At 39.0% G+C, this 17,727-nt stretch overlaps 1 protein-coding gene across 1 annotated transcript; it reads left to right on the top strand.

Moving 5' to 3' along the window:
* The first annotated feature begins 450 nt into the window (after nucleotides 1-450).
* Nucleotides 451-17,445, top strand: LOC130222117 (gastrula zinc finger protein XlCGF57.1-like). Its single transcript, XM_056454749.1, has 3 exons — nucleotides 451-494; nucleotides 914-1,064; nucleotides 14,998-17,445. The coding sequence occupies exons 2-3, from the start codon at nucleotides 980-982 to the stop codon at nucleotides 16,125-16,127; spliced, it is 1,215 nt and encodes a 404-aa protein (XP_056310724.1). The 5' UTR covers nucleotides 451-494; nucleotides 914-979; the 3' UTR covers nucleotides 16,128-17,445.
* Nucleotides 17,446-17,727: the final 282 nt, after the last annotated feature.

The raw sequence follows: 17,727 nt of genomic DNA, 5'->3' as shown, positions 1-17,727 counted from the left end.
GTTCATATAGGACTGATTCAATCTTGTGGGACATCAAAGGCACTTTATAGCGTTATGACCCAGCTAGTGAAACTAAAATATGTAGTAGTAATGGGTACTTTTTACTTAAAGGGCACCAATTTGACCCCTTTTCAAGATTTAAGATTCTCCAGAATGTGTTTGTAAAGTTTCAGCTCAAAACACCCATCAGATTATTTGTCATAACTTTTAGAATGTTGAGATTATCTGCTCTAAACACAGAGTCTTAGTGGATTAAAAAGTTTTTTTAATTGGCCTAAAATGTTTAGAGTAATGGTTTTGATCAACTCCAAATACTGAATATATGTGTGTCTGTGTATGTGATAAAGTGGAAAACGATGGAGAAATGTATCAATAAGTCATGCCTGCAACAGTAAGTGGGGAAAAAAAGGTAAACAAAAAAGACTTTTATTTTGGCTTGGCGTGTGACGTCATAATTCTGCGCCACTCCTGCACTGTGATTCGACTGGAGAAAGGTTTGTTTGAAAGCGTTTACATAAATATAAACCGATTGATTAAAGTTTCAGTTTTTTTATCCAATGCTAAATTTTGTACCTGCTGTTATTATTTTAACCCTTTATACAACGTAGCACTGTTTTACGCACAGTAGTGAGGGCTATTGTTTGAACAACAGAAATGTGTGTAATAAGTGTTTTAATGAAGGTTTAATTTATTAAATAGCATAATGTCAGTCAATTCTAAGTATACATCACTATATAAGAAATGGAGTAATATTACTAGTTTTATTCAGCTCAATTGTGGCTATTGTTTCTTGCTCGGACTTACTCTTTTACCTGATTTCTTTTTGTTAATTACTCATGAAAAGAAACTGTTGAAGCAAGTGTTGAAGAGAAGATATTTTGTATCTGTTCATTGTTTTATTCATTTTAAACAGGATAAAGTGTCCAAACACAGAGGAAAAACTTCTGCTGAAGCGACTGATCTCCACACAGTTATAAAGATGGCGTTTATTAAAGAGGAGAGTGAAGATTTGAAGATTGAAGAAACATTCACAGTCAAACATGAAGATCCGCTGGAACAAACAGGTTAATTTTCATTCTCAAAGACCAACTCAGTCATTTGATCCTCATTCAGATATATTTTAATAATAAGAATACTAAATTAAATCCATCTTGCAGCCCTGAGTGTGCTGCCTAGTTCTTTTTTCATCAACTTTTTAATGGGTTTAAACTTGTTTCTAGTAGTTGCTATTAGTTCTTAGAGACAGTATCTGAGTTAAAATTACATCATTATTATAACAACTAATTACCAGGGCTATTGTGTTTAAACAGGGTTTCTACGGGGTCTTAAAAAATCTTAAATTTACTGAAATATAGTGTTGTAGGTCTTAAATCTTATTTTAAACAAGTCTTTATTTTCCTTTGTTTATGTTTTGCTTCCCAATCTGGCCAAAACCCATACAATCACCAACAATTTATCTCAATAAAACTTTAAACTTTTTATTCAAAAAGGTCATTTTAACTCTATTTATCATTATGGTTTAATTATTTTCCTTACAATAACATTTGTTTAAACGTGCTCCATGTATTTACTGCTGAGGACATCGACCTGCACAGATTGTTTTGCATATTTTTAGTTTATTATAGTTTTTAAAACTTTTAAAGCATTTGTTAATTGGTTTTTTATTTTAAAGAAACTTTATGTTGGAAAAAAGTGTGTGGATAAAAGTAAAGATTGCTTGTTTTTCCACAATATTTAAGATCTTTTGCTAAGAAATATCTAAATTATTAGAATTTTTTTATTATTAATTCATTATTGTATTATTAAATTCATAAAATTATTATTATTATTTTTTTTTTGATAGGGCAAATAAAATCCTTTCTATCTGTGCCATTTGAAAAATCCTTTAGCCCTTTATGAGTCAAAAATTTCATTCATAATGGTCTTGAAATTGTCTTTAAAAGTCTTAAATCTAACTTGGTGAAACCTGCAGAAACCTTGGTTTAAAGTATGTCAAAAAACATGGATGCCCCCAATTTTAAACGTGCTGAATAAAATGAACACTAAAATAATTAATTATTATAAAACATTGTACAAGGCGATGCAGTGGCGCAGTATGTAGTGCTGTCGCCTCACAGCAAGAAGGTCGCTGGTTCAAGCCTCGGCTGGGTCAGTTGGCGTTTCTATGTAGAGTTTGCATGTTCTCCCTGCTTTCGCGTGGGCATCCTCTGGGTGCTCCGGTTTCCCCCACAGTCCAAAGACATGCAGTACAGATGAATTGGCTAGGCTAAATTGTCCATAGTGTATGTGTGTGTGAATAAGTGTGTATGTGTTTCCCAGTGATGGGTTGCAGCTGGAAGGGCAGCCGCTGGATAAATTGGCTGTTCATTACGCTGTGGCGACCCCAAATTAATAAAGGGACTAAGCCGAAAAGAAAATGAATGTTGCTGTGGGACGATGTGAGACAAAGCAAACAAATTATAGTGGAACAATAACGTTTAGCATTGCACTGACTATAACTGGCCAAAAAACTAGCCTAAATGACTTTTGCTGCTTACGAAATGGATTACAGCATGCTGATGATATGCAAACATTTCAGTGTAAAGTTCGTCAGTATTGACCATATTCTTCACGTACCAGCAGGCGGCGCCATTGGAATCTTTTTGCTTGAGACTTTTTTTAAAGGAAGAATTTTTAGATCCTGAAAACAATGTTATGCTGCGTAGGCATGGGATGATAACCGTTTTCAAGGTATACTGCGGTTTACGAAAAAGTTGAGGTTTTAAAACCGCCAAGATTTTCTACAGACATACTCACACCCCATAAAGAAAAAGGAAGAAAGTAAAAAATAAATAAATGAAATAAACAAAAATAGATAAAATTTGAAAAATAGAAATTAGGAAATTAGGGATAAACTCTCACTTAGGATATAATAACCCCTGAGCATTCAATGTAGGATAGAAAAGGCTGCCAAACCTCATAAAACTTTTTTGTAGAGCCTCGGATGGTGTACTTAAGGTGCTCGAGTTTAAGATGTAATAACACTTCGAATATCCAATGTTTGGGATGGCAGGTTTGTTTTTTCCACCTGAGAAGAATCAGGCATCCGGCCAATAAAGAAGAAAAGGCAATGATTTCTATGTGATTAGCTGACAGGTACATTTCTTATGGCACTGTACCAAAAATCGAGGTCAACGGATTAGGATCCACATCTTTATTACATATAGATAAAAATGATCTAAAAATATTGGTCCAAAATTTATGTAATCTAGGGCATCCCCAGAACATATGACTCAGATCTGCTGGCTCCAAACCACATCTGGGGCAAGATGAATCTCACCCTGGATACATTTTTGCAAGCTTGCTCTTAGATTGGTGAAGCCTATGAAGCACCTTAAACTGAAGAAGACCATGTCTAATACATACAGAAGATGAGTGTACCAGTTCTATGACATATTGCCAGGCTGTATCTGATATTTCTAATCCCAGTTCGTCTTTCCATTTTTGCTTTATACAATTTAGGAAAGGGGAGGCAATTCTTGGGATCACTTCATATAACATGGACATCATACCCCTTTGATATGGGTCCATATTTACTAATTCATCTATCCAGCATGCTTCTGGTTGGTTTAGTGAAGGAGAGAAGTGTTTTTTTTACAAAACTACAGACCTGAAGGTATCTAAAAACATTAGACTGGGGTATCTCAATGTCTGTTCTTAACTGTTGAAATAAGATAAACGTGCCATCTTTAAACAGGTCCTTAACACAGTTAACTCCCTTCCTAGACCATAATTGGAATGCTGAATCTATAAGAGAGGGAGGGCATAACGGATTTAACAAAATGGGAGCAGAAGGCAATGCTTGATTATTATTAAAGTGAGGTCTGAATTGTGACCATATTCTGAGTGATCCATTAATAACTGGGTTATTCATAGAATATTGTTTACTCACTGGAATCGAAGCACAAGGTAGTGAGTGTAAAGACCCAGGATTAGACGTGTGCTGTTCCATCAGTAACCAGTAGGGCCTCATCATTACAGATGTTGGAAAACCAGAATATCAGTTTGTGTAAATTGGCCGCCCAATAATAGTATAGGAAATTTGGCATTGCCAATCCACCCTCTTCCTTCTTTCTTTCCAAGAATTTCTTTCTTATGCTAGAAATTTTCTTATCCCAGAGAAATGTAGAAGTACAATTATTCAACTCCTTGAAAAATGACTTGGGAATAAAAACAGGCATGGTCTGAAATAGAAACAGAAATCTTTGTAGTATTTTCATTTTAATGGAATTGATCTTTCCAGCCAAAGATAAAGGAAGGGTTGACCACCGCGTCATGTCTCGTTTGCCTTTGTCTAATGTCGTTTTAACATAATTATTGAACAAATCCTTATATTTGCGTGTCGCACTCACACCCAGATAAACAAATTTATCAGGACGTACTGACAATAGAAAGGATTGGAAAGACATTTGCTGTGCTCTATCATTGATGGGGAAAAAGTGACTCTTTGCTAGATTGACTTTGTATCCAGAAACATTTCCAAATTCTGAAATTATTGTAAAAGCTTTTGGAATACATGTATCTGGATTAGACAGAAAAAGAGGATCATCCACATAAAGCAGGAGCTTATGTTTATGTCCCTCTCTGAAAATTCCTTGCAAGCCATCTGAGTTCCTTAATATGGTTGCAAGAGGTTCGATGGCAAAGAGTAGAGGGGACAGAGGGCAGCCCTGTCTCGTTCCCATAGAAAGTGGAAAGCATTTAGAAATTACGTTATTTGTTCGAATGGATGCTTGGGGCCTGGAATATATAATTTTAACACAGGAATAGAATCCAGGCCTAAAACCAAAATTTTTAAGCGCTGTAAATAAATAGATATACTCTATTCTATCAAATGCCTTGTGAGCATCTAAAGAAATTAAGACCTCTAGATTGGTATCATTTTTAGGTGAATAAATAATATTAAAAAAGTGACGAAGGTTGTAAGATAACTGTCTCCAACAATAAAACTACTTTGATCTGGGTGAATTATCTTTCTCATGACTGACTCCACTCTGATTGTCAGCCCTTTAGCCAGGATCTTATAATCACAGCAGAGTAAGCTGATCGGACGATAAGGTTCACATTTAAGTGGCAACTTATCCTTTTTAAGAAGTACTGTTGTAACAGCTGATGTCATGCAAATACCTTCCACAACAGGGGTGTGAGCTTGGCAGAAAACTTCTTATGAAACTTGGCCAGGAAGCCATCAGGGCCTGGTGTTTTTCCGGTTTTCAATTTTTTGATCGCATTTTCAATATCAGAAGGTGTTATATTTCCTTCTAATGCCAACTGATCTGAATCACAGAGGGATGGTAATTATAAATAATTAAAAAAGCTCTCAATACGTTCAATTTCGTTTACGTCAGAACTGTAAAGAGTTTTATAGAAGTTTTTAAATTGATCCTTAATTCCCTGTTGATTAGTAATTAGATTAGATTCAACTTTATTGTCATTACACATGTACAGGTACAAGGCAATGAAATGCAGTTTAGGTCTAACCAGGAGTGCAATAGCAGCAAGTGCAGGATGCAGGTATAAGTTATAAAGTGCAGTTACAGAAAAAAGATGGGGATATTTACAGATGGTTGTACTATGAACATTATATACAGGTCGTATTAGCTATTAACAGAGATTTACAATAAATGGATATGTGTACAGATTACTATTAATAATCAGTGTGCAGATAGATAAACATAATTACAAATGCATATGTACAGTGGGTGTGTACATAATTACATATGTCCATGTGCAGTGGGTATGTACATTTCAAATAAATGAATCAGTGCTATGAATATGTGCAAAATTTAAATGTGCAAATGTCAAACAGTGCAGTGATTGTGAGGAGTATAAGTTATGAGGAGAGTGGGGGTGTATTAGGAGGGCAAAAGAGTTAGTGAGTGGCAGAGTTCAAAAGGTAGACAGTTCTGGATGCTTGGCGCAGAACTGTGTTTCTTCTGGATGTCCTCTATGGCCAGCAGTGTGGTCCCTATGACGTGTTGGGCAGTTTTCACCACCCGCTGTAGTGCCTTATGCTCAGCAACAGAGCAGCTTCCATACCAGTCTGTGACGCAGTTGGTCAGGATGCTCTCTATTGTACAGCGGTAGAAGTTCACCAAGACAGCTGATGACACCTGGTTCTACCAGGCTGGAGGTGTTGGTGGTTCAGGAAAGGTCCTTTGAGATGTGGGTCCCCAGGAACTTGAAGGATGAGACAGGCTCACAGCCATCCCATTGATGTGGATGGGAACATGTGAGCCTGTTCGTCCCTTCCTAAAGTCCACAATGAGCTCCTTGGTCTTGGTGGTGTTAAGGAGCAGTAAATTTATCAATAAATCAATAAATTTTACAAAATAGTCATCTGCCAAAAGTCTTGAGTTAAACCGCCATGTACGTTGGGGGATTACATTGCCTGGAGGGGATTACATTGCCTGGAAAACATAGCTTTAGTGAGACTGGACAATGGTCCGAAATAACAATACTACCATACTCTACTGCTGAAATTAAGAGAAAATAACTGCTTGTCCAGGAAAAAATGGTCAATCCTGGAATAGGTTTGATACACAGGTGAATAAAAGGAAAATTGCTTGGAAGATGGATATTTAAATCTCCAGGGTCACTTACACCATATGTCTGAAGGAAAGAGTTAATACATTGTGCTGGCTGACTTAATGTATTACTTGAAGAGCTTGAGCGTTCCAAAATTGGGTGCAAAACACAATTTAAATCGCCTCCAAAAATTAAATTGTGTGTCGAGACTAGGAATAATTGAAAACAATCACTGAAAAATTGTACATTGTCCCAATTAGGAGCATACACATTGGCCAGGACCACAGACATGTTAAAATGTTTTCCTTGTATTATTACGTATCTGCCATTTTTATCCAACACATTTGACTCCATAACAAACTGTACATTCTTATGTATGAGTACAGCACCACCCCTACTTTTGCTATGGAAGTTAGAATGATATATTTGTGTATAGCCTCCTCTATTAAGTTTAGAATAGTCTTTTTTCAACAGATGTGTCTCCTGTAAATATACAATATCAGATTTTAACTTATTAAGATATGCGAACACCTTGTTTCATTTCACTGGGTGATTTAGCCCCCGCACATTCCAACTGGTAAAGTTTGTCTTTACTCCACCCATTTTATGGAGGGCTGTCAAAGACATTTATCAGTAGCAGCCGAAATGTATCTGTGGGTTTTGTATGTAGGGGGATGTGTGGGGGAGATGGAGGAAAGAGAAAAAAGAAAAAAGGGGTGATCACACATACAGTTATAAACACGAAACAACTAAATTCAAACCTTGCGTTTAAACTTGCACACACTTCCAGCTACTCCCACTCTTAACTAGCTTACCATGTGGGACCTCACGTATAAAACAAAACAATTTGAACAGCTTCTGTTCTACAAAGCTACCCTATTATTGACAAAATATATTTGAGAACTAGAAATAACAACAACAAACATGTGCTATAGTGGTAATTTAAAAGTTAACCGGAGAGTGACATTAACATTTGTATCGTCTTTGACAGCCCAGTGTACTGTCATGATTGCCTTCATTTCAATGGCTTTCTTCAAAATATCCTCTTTTTCGGAAAAGTAGTGGCATTTAATCATGAAGGCGCGTGGAGCTTCTTTGTCGTCCACTGGTTTGCCGCGTAGAGTACAGTGTGCCCAGTCCAGAAGTAGAGTCTTCTCAAGGTTCAGGGTATCTTTCAGGATGCCAGCTAAAAATTACGTCACGCGTCTGCCGTGCTGCCGTGCTCCTAAACTCTTTTTCCAGGGTAGTAAGAGAGTCGGAGTATCCACCCAACACAGACTCCAGACCAGTCACTTGCTCTCCCGTTGCTTTCACTCTGGCGTTAATATGCTCCACAGCATTGCGTAACTCTGTCCGAAGCTGGTCAATTTGATTGCAAAGTTAATTTGACTGTGCAACAGGCTTTTCTTTAAGTTTAGCAATCAAATCGCCCTTTAGTGCACCAATCGCTTGATGGACCGCACTGTTATCACTCGCCGGAGCCGTCTCTTTTTTTTAGATGCAGCTTTCACTTCGGGGTTAGCAATAGCATGGAGGCTAGTAGTGGATTCTGCCTCCCTACGGTTGCTTTGGCCTTTATTCATCCTGATTTAAGTTGAATTACACTCAGAAGAGCTAGACTCATACACTTATAAACACTTATTTTCCAGTACAGGTTGGTTTAAGGTAATAGTATTTAGGATAAGAACAATATTAAATGAAATTTTAAGTTTCACGTGAGGACCTCAACAGTTTGCATCTTCACATGGCGCGGCTCCAACCGGAAGTCCAAAACAAATACTATAGCAATAATCACAATGAAACACAAAACTCTCAGCACTTACAACTCAAATGAAAGTGAAAGGGAAAAAATGCAAATGATTTCAGGCCAGCAGATTCATCCGATTTTAAAACGGGGAAAAATAATAATGATTAGATTAGATTCAACTTTATTGTCATTACACATGTACAAGTACAAGGCAACAAAATGCAGTTTAGGTCTAACCAGCAGTGCAATAGCAGCAAGTGCAGGATACAGCTATAAGTTATAAAGTGCAGTTATAGAAAAACTATGGTGATATTTACAGATGGATGTACTATGAACACTATATACAGGTTGTATTGCTATGAACAGATTTACAATGAATGGATATATGTACAGGATACTATTAATAATCAGAAGTGTGCAGATAGATAAACAATTACAAATGCATATGTACAGTGGATGTGTACATAATTACAAATGTCCATGTGCAGTGGGTATGTACAGTTCAAATAAGTGAATCAGTGCAATTAAAATGTGCAAATTTAAATGTGCAGTGATTATGAGTAGTATAAGTTAGAGGAGAGTGGGGGGTGTATTGGGGAGACAAACGAGTCAGTGAGGGGCAGAGTTCAAAAGGGAGACAGCTCTGGGGAAAAAGCTGTTCCTCAGTCTGCTGGTTTTTGTCCGGGGGAGCCTGAAGCGCCTGCCAGACGGCAGGAGAGAAAACAGTCTGTGAGCAGTGTGAGAGGTGTCCTTAGGAATACTGCGTGCTCGGCGCAGACAGTGTTTCATCTGGATGTCCTCTATGGCTGGCAGTGTGGTCCCTGTGATGCGTTGGGCGGTTTTCACCACCGGCTGCAGTGACTTACGTTCAGCAACAGAACAGCTTTCATATCAGACTGTGACGCAGTTGGTCAGGATGCTTTCTATTGTGCAGCGGTAGAAGGACAGCTGATGAAAGCTGGTTCTTCCTAAGTTGTCTTAAGAAAAATTGGCGCTGGTGAGCCTTCTGGACCAGGCTGGAGGTGTTGGTGGTCCAGGAGAGGTCCTTTGAGATGTGGGTCCCCAGGAACTTGAAGGATGAGACAGGCTCAACGGCCATCCCATTGTTGTGGATGGGATCATGCGAGCCTGTTCGTCCCTTCCTGAAGTCCACAATGAGCCCCTTGGTCTTGTTGGTGTTAAGCAGCAGATTATTGTCGCTGCACCCAGTGGCCAGATGCTGTATCTCCTCCCTGTAGGCAGTGTCATTATTGTTTTTGATTAGACCAATCACTGTGGTGTCATCTGCAAATTTGATGATGGTGTTGGACCTGTTCACAGGCCTACAGTCGATGGTAAAAAGGGAGTAGAGGAAGGGGCTCAGCACACAGCCCTGTGGTACACCAGTGTTGAGTGTGACGGTGGTGGAGCAGATGTGGCCTGATCTAACATTCTGAGGTCTGTTAGTCAGAAAGTCCATAACCCAGTTGCAGAGAGATGTGTCGATATCCAGGTCTCTAAGTTTGATCATTAACTTAGAGGGTATGACAGTGTTGAATGTTGAGCTGAAGTCAACAAACAGCATTCGTGCATAAGTGTTTTTATTGTCCAGGTGTGTGAGGACAGAGTGCAGTGCTATGGAGACGGCATCTTCTGTGCTCCTGTTGCCACGGCAGGCAAACTGATGTGGGTCCAGTGTGGATGGCAGAGAGTCTTTCAGATGTGCCAGGACCAACCGCTCGTAGCACTTCATGATGATGGGTGTGAGTGCTACAGGGCGGTAGTAATTCAGGCATGTTGGGCTGGAGTGTTTAAGCACTGGCACAATAGAGGTGGTTTTAAAGCATGTTGGCACAGCTGCTAGGTTAAGCGACAGGTTGATAATGTCTGTGAATACCTCAGCGAGCTGTTCTGCACATGCTTTGAGGACGCGCCCAGGAATATCGTCTGGTCCAGCAGCCTTGCGCACATTGATCCGACTCGGTGCGGTGTAGACTTCTGAGGAGGTGAGTGTGATAAGTGGTCGGTTGAGGAAGTGTTCCTGGTGTAGGGTTTTTTATTGTCTCTTTCAAAGTAAGCATAAAAGTCATTTAGCTCGTTCAGGAAGGTGACATTTGTGGCTGTGGGTGTGGACTGGCTGGGTTTGTAGTTGCTGGTGGCCTGGATGCCCTGCCACATGCGCCGAGGATCAGAGTTGGAAATGTGCTCCTCTAGCTTTAGCTTGTAACAGTGCTTGGCCTTTTTGATGCCCCTCTTTAGATTAACCCTGGAAGTGCTGTAGGCCTGTGCATCCCCTGATCTAAAGGCAGTGTTGCGTGCATTCAGCAGGAGGCCTCCTTGTTTATCCATGGCTTCTGATTCGGGTATGTGGTGATTTGCTTCTGGGTTGTAACACTGTCTATGGTGGTGTTGATATATTCCAGAACAGAGGAAGTGTAACTGTCAATGTCTGTGTGAGAGCCATAGGTGGCCTGGAAAGCAAACATACTCCAGTCTGTATGTTGAAACGAGCACTTCAATAACAAGACACCGGTCTTTGCTCTGTTGCTTCGATACGTACTTTCACTTTTTGTTTCTCACAGTCAGTCATTAGGTTTCTACTGCTTGTCTCGACCTGGTTTCTCTACTCGTTTCCCCACACTGCAACAGTTCAGTCGGCTTCTCTTTCTTCCGCACCCCACTTAATGCTGCCCTCTTCAACTCTCCTTCTCCTCCTTTATACTCTCACCCATTTCCTTTTTGCTGTCCTATGGGTGGAGACCAATTAAACAAGAATCAGAAAACACCAACAATCATAAATGCATGATTATATGCTGTCATGGCTTTGCAATCAAAAAATGTTGTTATAATAGAGGCCAAATGGAGAAAAAAACTACCATAAATATAACGAAAAGGGAGTAAATTTGCCCAGAGTGTATTGAGTTTATTTATTTATTTATTTTTTATATTTTCCCAGAAAATTTCAAAATAAGATGTCCCCAAATATCAGTCGGTTAGCTGAAACACAAAGAAAGTTTTGGCCAAATTAAGCCTCACAATTACCCCAGAATGGATGAAAATGATCCAACAGCACACAAGGGGAAAGGTGCACATTCCAGCCTTTATGCAGATTAGAAATTAGAATTAGAAAACTTTATTATCCACACGTGTGGAAATTTTATTTTGTCCTCTTAAACATCACAAAAACACAGAGCACAAACACAAAGCTTCCTTACACCACAGATTACCAACACACAACCCTAGACATATAATCTACTTCATGGTCGTTTATTCAGTATGGTAATAGCAGACCGTATAAAAGATTTCTTAAAAATATTTTTGCTGTGGGTACTCTGTATTGTCTACCAGAAGGAAGCGTTTCAAATTCAATATAAAGAGGATGAGTTGAGTCCTGAACTATCTGTGAGGCTTTCCGTCTGGTATGGTTTGTTTACAGTTCCACAAGCTGCTTCTAGGGCTCCATTATGATCTTACTAGCCATATTAACGATCTTTGCAAGTTTATACTTGCTTCTAGCTCCAAGATGTCTGTACCAGCAAGAAATATTGTAGGAGATAATACTTTCAACCAGACTGGTATAAACCTTCCTCAGAATACCCTTACTAACATTAAAACTATTTAATTTTCTTAAAAGAAAGAGTCTCTGTGTTGCCTTCTTTTAGATATAGTCTGAGTGTTGACCAAAATTCAAGCCACTATCTAAAATAATTCCCAGATACTTAAAACTGTTTACAATCTCCACATGTTGACCCTTAATAGTAACTGGATGACATATAGGCTGCCCTTCCCTACTTATAATTAGTTCCCTAATTTTCAGAGCATTAAGTGACAAAGCACTCTCTTCGCACCATGTCACCAGATGTTCTATGTGCTCAATAGCCGCATTTCCACTGTCGGGCCAGTGTGAGCCAGGGCTTTTATCAGGCCCTGTTTTATATTGGTTTATTTATTTCATGTGATTTTATTATATATTAAATATGTTTTATTTTAATATATATATATTTTTTTTTTTATTATTTCAATATAGCTTAGGCTATTTTATCTAGATATGACACTATTGTTTTGAGTCTACAAAAGTGGACACGTAATTTAAGTTTTATGTCTTTCTGTTGTATTCATATTGTGTATTATCTACAAAATGAAAAAAAATTTAAAAAGCTGCTCACGGCATTAACAGAGCTGTGAAGGGACCGCTCTTTTGCTCGCTCTCACACACACATACAGGCATCTAAACACGCACAAGCACACCTATTAAATTTGACAAAAACTCTCGAAAACGTTTACTGTCTGCTGTGTCTTTAACATGGTGTAAAGATTATTATGCGTTATTGAAACATCAAGGTGGACGCAGCAAAGAATGTCTCTTATAAATTAAAACTTTATTATTTTATGCAGCAGCCTTACATTTAAAAGGGAAACATAAGGGCGGTCATACGCAAAAAGACCTCAAGCCTATGAGGCTACATGGTTTCTTTTCCTTATTTGTTTGTTTGTTGCATGTACTTGTGTGCGATCTGAAAACTAGTGTCCGCCTCTCCTTTCACTCCGCCCGAACCCCTAGCTGGCCCTCTTTGGCCCAAGGTATTCGGCGGGCCGTTAAAGGCCAGCCGCTGACCCAGAGAAAGCCCCGCTTTGGCCCGATCAGGCCCCGGAAGTGACAGTGGATCAGCCTCTTGTCCCTTGACCATAAGTCCAACAGCAGCCATGTCATCAGCATACTTGAGTAGGGTAATATTGCTTTTAAAAATTTGCAGATGCTGTACAGGTATGTCTCATGTCTGCGAGGCAAATATTCAGCTGTTTGTTCAGCTGTTACCCCAGAACTTTTTTATTCTGATGTGATTACCAGTCAGGCACAGAATGAACAAGTACTCCTTGTATTCTTTACACATTTTAGAAAAAAACATTCTGTTGTAGTTATGAATATATATACGAATAAAAATAGGCCATTAACAGCTTTTGTAAAGATTGCTTAAGATTGCTCTCCAGAATATCAGACCCTGACAATTGTTATGGAATTGCATGAAATGCAATTAAACAATAAACTTTCTGATCTGAGAAGAAGATCAGGAAACCGGCTGATTAACTGTTCTATTCTAATCAACCTGAGACAGTTGACAATAGGCTGTAAAAACAGAGCTACACCTCACCAGGGGGGAATGCGAGAAAGTTCATCCTTCTCCTTTCACCTCAAGCCCCTTCTCGACTCTTAAGTTACCTTCTGATCCGAGCAGATCATTCACATTTTCACATAAAATGTCCAAGGTTTTATTATGGTGTATCTTGTAGCCTTATATTCATGTTTGGTATCATCTTAAATGTCTGTGTGATTGGTAAAGTGGTCTTAATGTCACTGTACTATTTCACTGGTATATGTTGATTTGTATTTTGGCTTTGATAAGATCTTTGCCAGATGCTCCCCCTCCTTAGAAATTATTAACTTCTCAAATTCACCTGGCAAGGGTCTCTGTGACACTTATATTATCTTTAATTTATGGCTGCTTGTTCTGAGTTGAGTATTTAAAGGAAATGTGGAAAAATATCATTGGGATCTTGTAGCCAAGACACGTCGTTGCAGCATCTCTGAGACTTATGCTGCAACATACTTCTCTGGTCAGTTATGCATCTCTAAATCTTTGATTTATCTGTAGGGGTAATTTACAGTTTTAACCCAAAGAATGACCAGTCTGTCAGATGAAAAAGAGCCGGAGTCAGAGATTTTAAATAAATAAATAAATAAAGTTTACTGAAGATAGTTTGCAGCTTCAACAATCGCAATGAGTTCCTAGTAGGTTTGCCACCCGTCCCTTAAAATACAGAATTGTCCCATATTTGAGAAAGAAATTGGGCATCCCGTTTTGAATCAATACGGGACAGGTTTTGCCTCATTTCCTACTTTTGATTGGGTAATACTTAATGTCATCGTTAGTTTGATTGGTCTTTGTCTAGTGAGGAGGGCGGGTCTTTTAAGCAGAGTCTGTCAAGTCTTGACAGAGAGTAATGGCAGATGCTTCTCCAGGTAACCCCTGTGTCTGAAAGTTTTAGAGTTTAAACGCAAGCGACTGCAAAAGTACCACAGAGTGTTAGAAATTGTTATCAAGCCATGTTTCTGATTAGGTGTTACTGCAAATAATGACAAATGTTTTAGCCAAAATCTGTTATCAATTCTACCCTTTAAAATTAGGTTTATTAGTATGTTCTCCTCTTCTCTAGGTTACAGCAGCTGAGTTAACTCAGGTGTACCACACTATTAAACATAACATCAGCTATATCAGCCTGATCTCACGAGAAAACGTAAGTATTTTACGTTTAGTCAGTTTAGTGGTTAATTTGTACGAATTCGTACGAGTTCAGTCGTACGAAATTGTACGATTTTAAAAAGGAGGCGTGGCACCTAACCCCACCCCTAAACCCAACCGTTATTGGGGGATGAGCAAATCGTACTAAATTGTACGTATTAGACAGTACGAATTAGCCACTAAATCAAAAAGTTACGAATTGCCGTGAGATTGTGTTGGCTATATTAGTGCTGCAGAGTTGTAATAGAGAAATACTGACTGCATCTGTTTACACAGATTTTAATAAAAGACAGTTTATTTTAATGTTCAAGTTTTCACACTTTCCTGAGTGTCTTTTCACTTTTCAGCTTTTGATGAGAGTTTTTAAGGCTTAATGAAAACTAATGTTTAACTTATTTATTTCAGAACTAATTGAAGATAATGAGATGTGGAAAGAGGAGGAACATATCAAAATTGAGGTAAAAAATAATTCACAGACTGATGGTATTTTGAAAAGGAGAGACAAGAATCGGTTCACCTGCACGCATTGTGGAAAGAGTTTTGGAAAAAAAGGCAATCTTAATATTCACATGAGGAACCACACTGGAGAAAAACCATTCACATGCACCCAGTGTGGCAAGAGTTTCAGCCAATCATCATCCCTTAATCTACACATGAAGATTCACACTGAAGAGAAACCATTCACATGCACTCAGTGTGGGAGGAGTTTCAGCCAATCATCATCCCTTAATCTACACATGAAGATCCACACTGGAGAGAAACCATTCACATGCACCCAGTGTGGGAAGAGTTTCAGCCAATCATCAAACTTAAATCTACACATGAAGATCCACACTGGAGAGAAACCATTCCCTTGCACTCAGTGTGGGAGGAGTTTCAGCCAATCATCATCCCTTAATCTACACATGATGAGCCACACTGGAGAGAAACAATTCACTTGCACTCAGTGTGACAGGAGTTTCAGCCAATCATCAAACTTTAATAAACACATGAAGATCCACACTGGAGAGAAACCATTCACATGCACTCAGTGTGGGAAGAGTTTCAGCCAATCATCAAACTTTAATCTACACATGACGAGCCACACTGGAGAGAGACCATTCACATGCACTCAGTGTGGGAAGAGTTTTAAATGCTCATCACACCTTAATCGACACATGAGGATCCACACTGGAGAGAGACCATTCACATGTACTCAGTGTGGGAAGAGTTTCAGCCACTCATCACACCTTAATCAACACATGAGAATCCACACCGGAGAGAAACCATTCACTTGCACTCAGTGTGGGAAGAGTTTCAGCCAATCAGCCAACTTTAATCACCACATGAGAATCCACACCGGAGAGAAACCATTCACTTGCACTCAGTGTGGGAAGAGTTTCAGCCAATCATCATCCCTTAATCTACACATGAGGATCCACACTGGAGAGAAACCATTCACATGCACTCAGTGTGGGAAGAGTTTTAAATGCTCATCACACCTTAATCAACACATGAGGATCCATAGTGGAGAGAAACCATTCACTTGCACTTAAGCTGTGGTCACACTGGACTTTTCTCTCCATAGACTTCCATTTATGTGCACGCGAATGCATCAGACCGGAAACACAAATTTGTGCATCAAGTTTCACTGTTCACTGCGTTGCAAAGTACAAGCTTGGTAAACTCTGACCTGCGAAATTGCATCACTTGACTGTGTGAGACCAATCGAAGTTCAAAACATGACCTCGCTGGACAGCAAATTAAATTATGGACCAATCGCTCACTTTTTTAATGTCTAATCATCTTGTTTAATCCCGCCCCTTTTCGCAGCGCCGTACAACAGAATTTTGCATGCTCAAACTCTAGTGTGACCGCAGCTTCGGTGTGGGATGAGTATATGTGGTGGAGTGTGAGAAGACTGTTATTACAGCTCCAAAATTGAAACTGCACCAGACGATTCACACTGTAGAGATGGTACAAGTGTTCACACTGTGACAAGAGGTTTAATCAGTTAACATATCTGAAACGCACTGGAGAAAAACTGTACAGATCTGATCAGTGTCTACAGAGTTTCGCTTATACGGCGCAGTTTAAGAAACACATGGACAAAAGTTGCACACATGACATGAATGCAGCAAAACACTTTCTCATGTTCACAGGATGTTTCATGTCTGAATAATGTTTAAAAGGCTGAGTGACGGCATTCTGTTTTTCAACACACCTACACTGCAGTAGGTGGGGTTGTAAATGTGTTGCTCTCCTCGCGTTTACCGTAAACACAATGGTGGCGGCTGAGAGAAGAACAGTTTGTTTTTGATGATGTTCTTTGTCTGACTCCCTGAATGAGAAACAAATCTCTGGGAAGACACTGCTCATCAAAGAAGGTGGAGCTCCAGGACGGTTAGTTTGCAGTATAACATGGCCTCAAGTTTAGAAAGCCCATTCAATTGTCCTGTGTTGCAGCTTTTATTGGTAAAGTTTCTTTACTTTAAGGTTCAAGATTTTTTCTAGTTTACTACATTTACTTGTTGAAGTAGAATACAAACTTGATAAATATTTTATGATTTAGGTAGAGTGACAGGAATTAAGTTATACAATATTAATACAGTGTGATGATCCCAAGACTCCAGATTGGAGTATGGGGTAAATCCTGATTGGATGCCTGCATTACTTATCAATGGGTATATAAAAGTTGTAGCTAGCTACTCCAGGACGCTGTGGGAACTCGGGAGTCCTCATGTCAAGACCTGTCATCTCATTGACTCTTTAACCTTATGGTTTTGTTTTGCATTACTTATGTCATGTACTTAAAGTGTTGTTGTGATTATATCCTAAATTCTTTATCTTCATTATTATCCCTAGACATTTGTTGGTAGCTTAGATTGATTGTTCTATGAGTGACATTTTATAATAAATAATTTGCATTCAGGCTATTTTGTTGGCTCATCTTTCTTTTATGTTGCGACTCAAACGAGCGGGTCATAACACTTTGCAAATAGTGTTCGGTTGTATCCGAGATCTTGTCCTTTCGGTCATGACCAAAGGTGTGAGCAGGAACCTAGATTGAGCGGTAAATTCAGAACATTGCCTTTCGTCTTTGCTCCTTCATCACAACAGACAATCACATCAACTGCATCATCCAAGCTATTCAGA

This window comes from Danio aesculapii, chromosome 4 (assembly GCF_903798145.1).
Source record: "Danio aesculapii chromosome 4, fDanAes4.1, whole genome shotgun sequence".
Taxonomy (NCBI): domain Eukaryota; kingdom Metazoa; phylum Chordata; class Actinopteri; order Cypriniformes; family Danionidae; genus Danio; species Danio aesculapii.
This window is presented reverse-complemented; position numbering and strand designations above follow the sequence as displayed.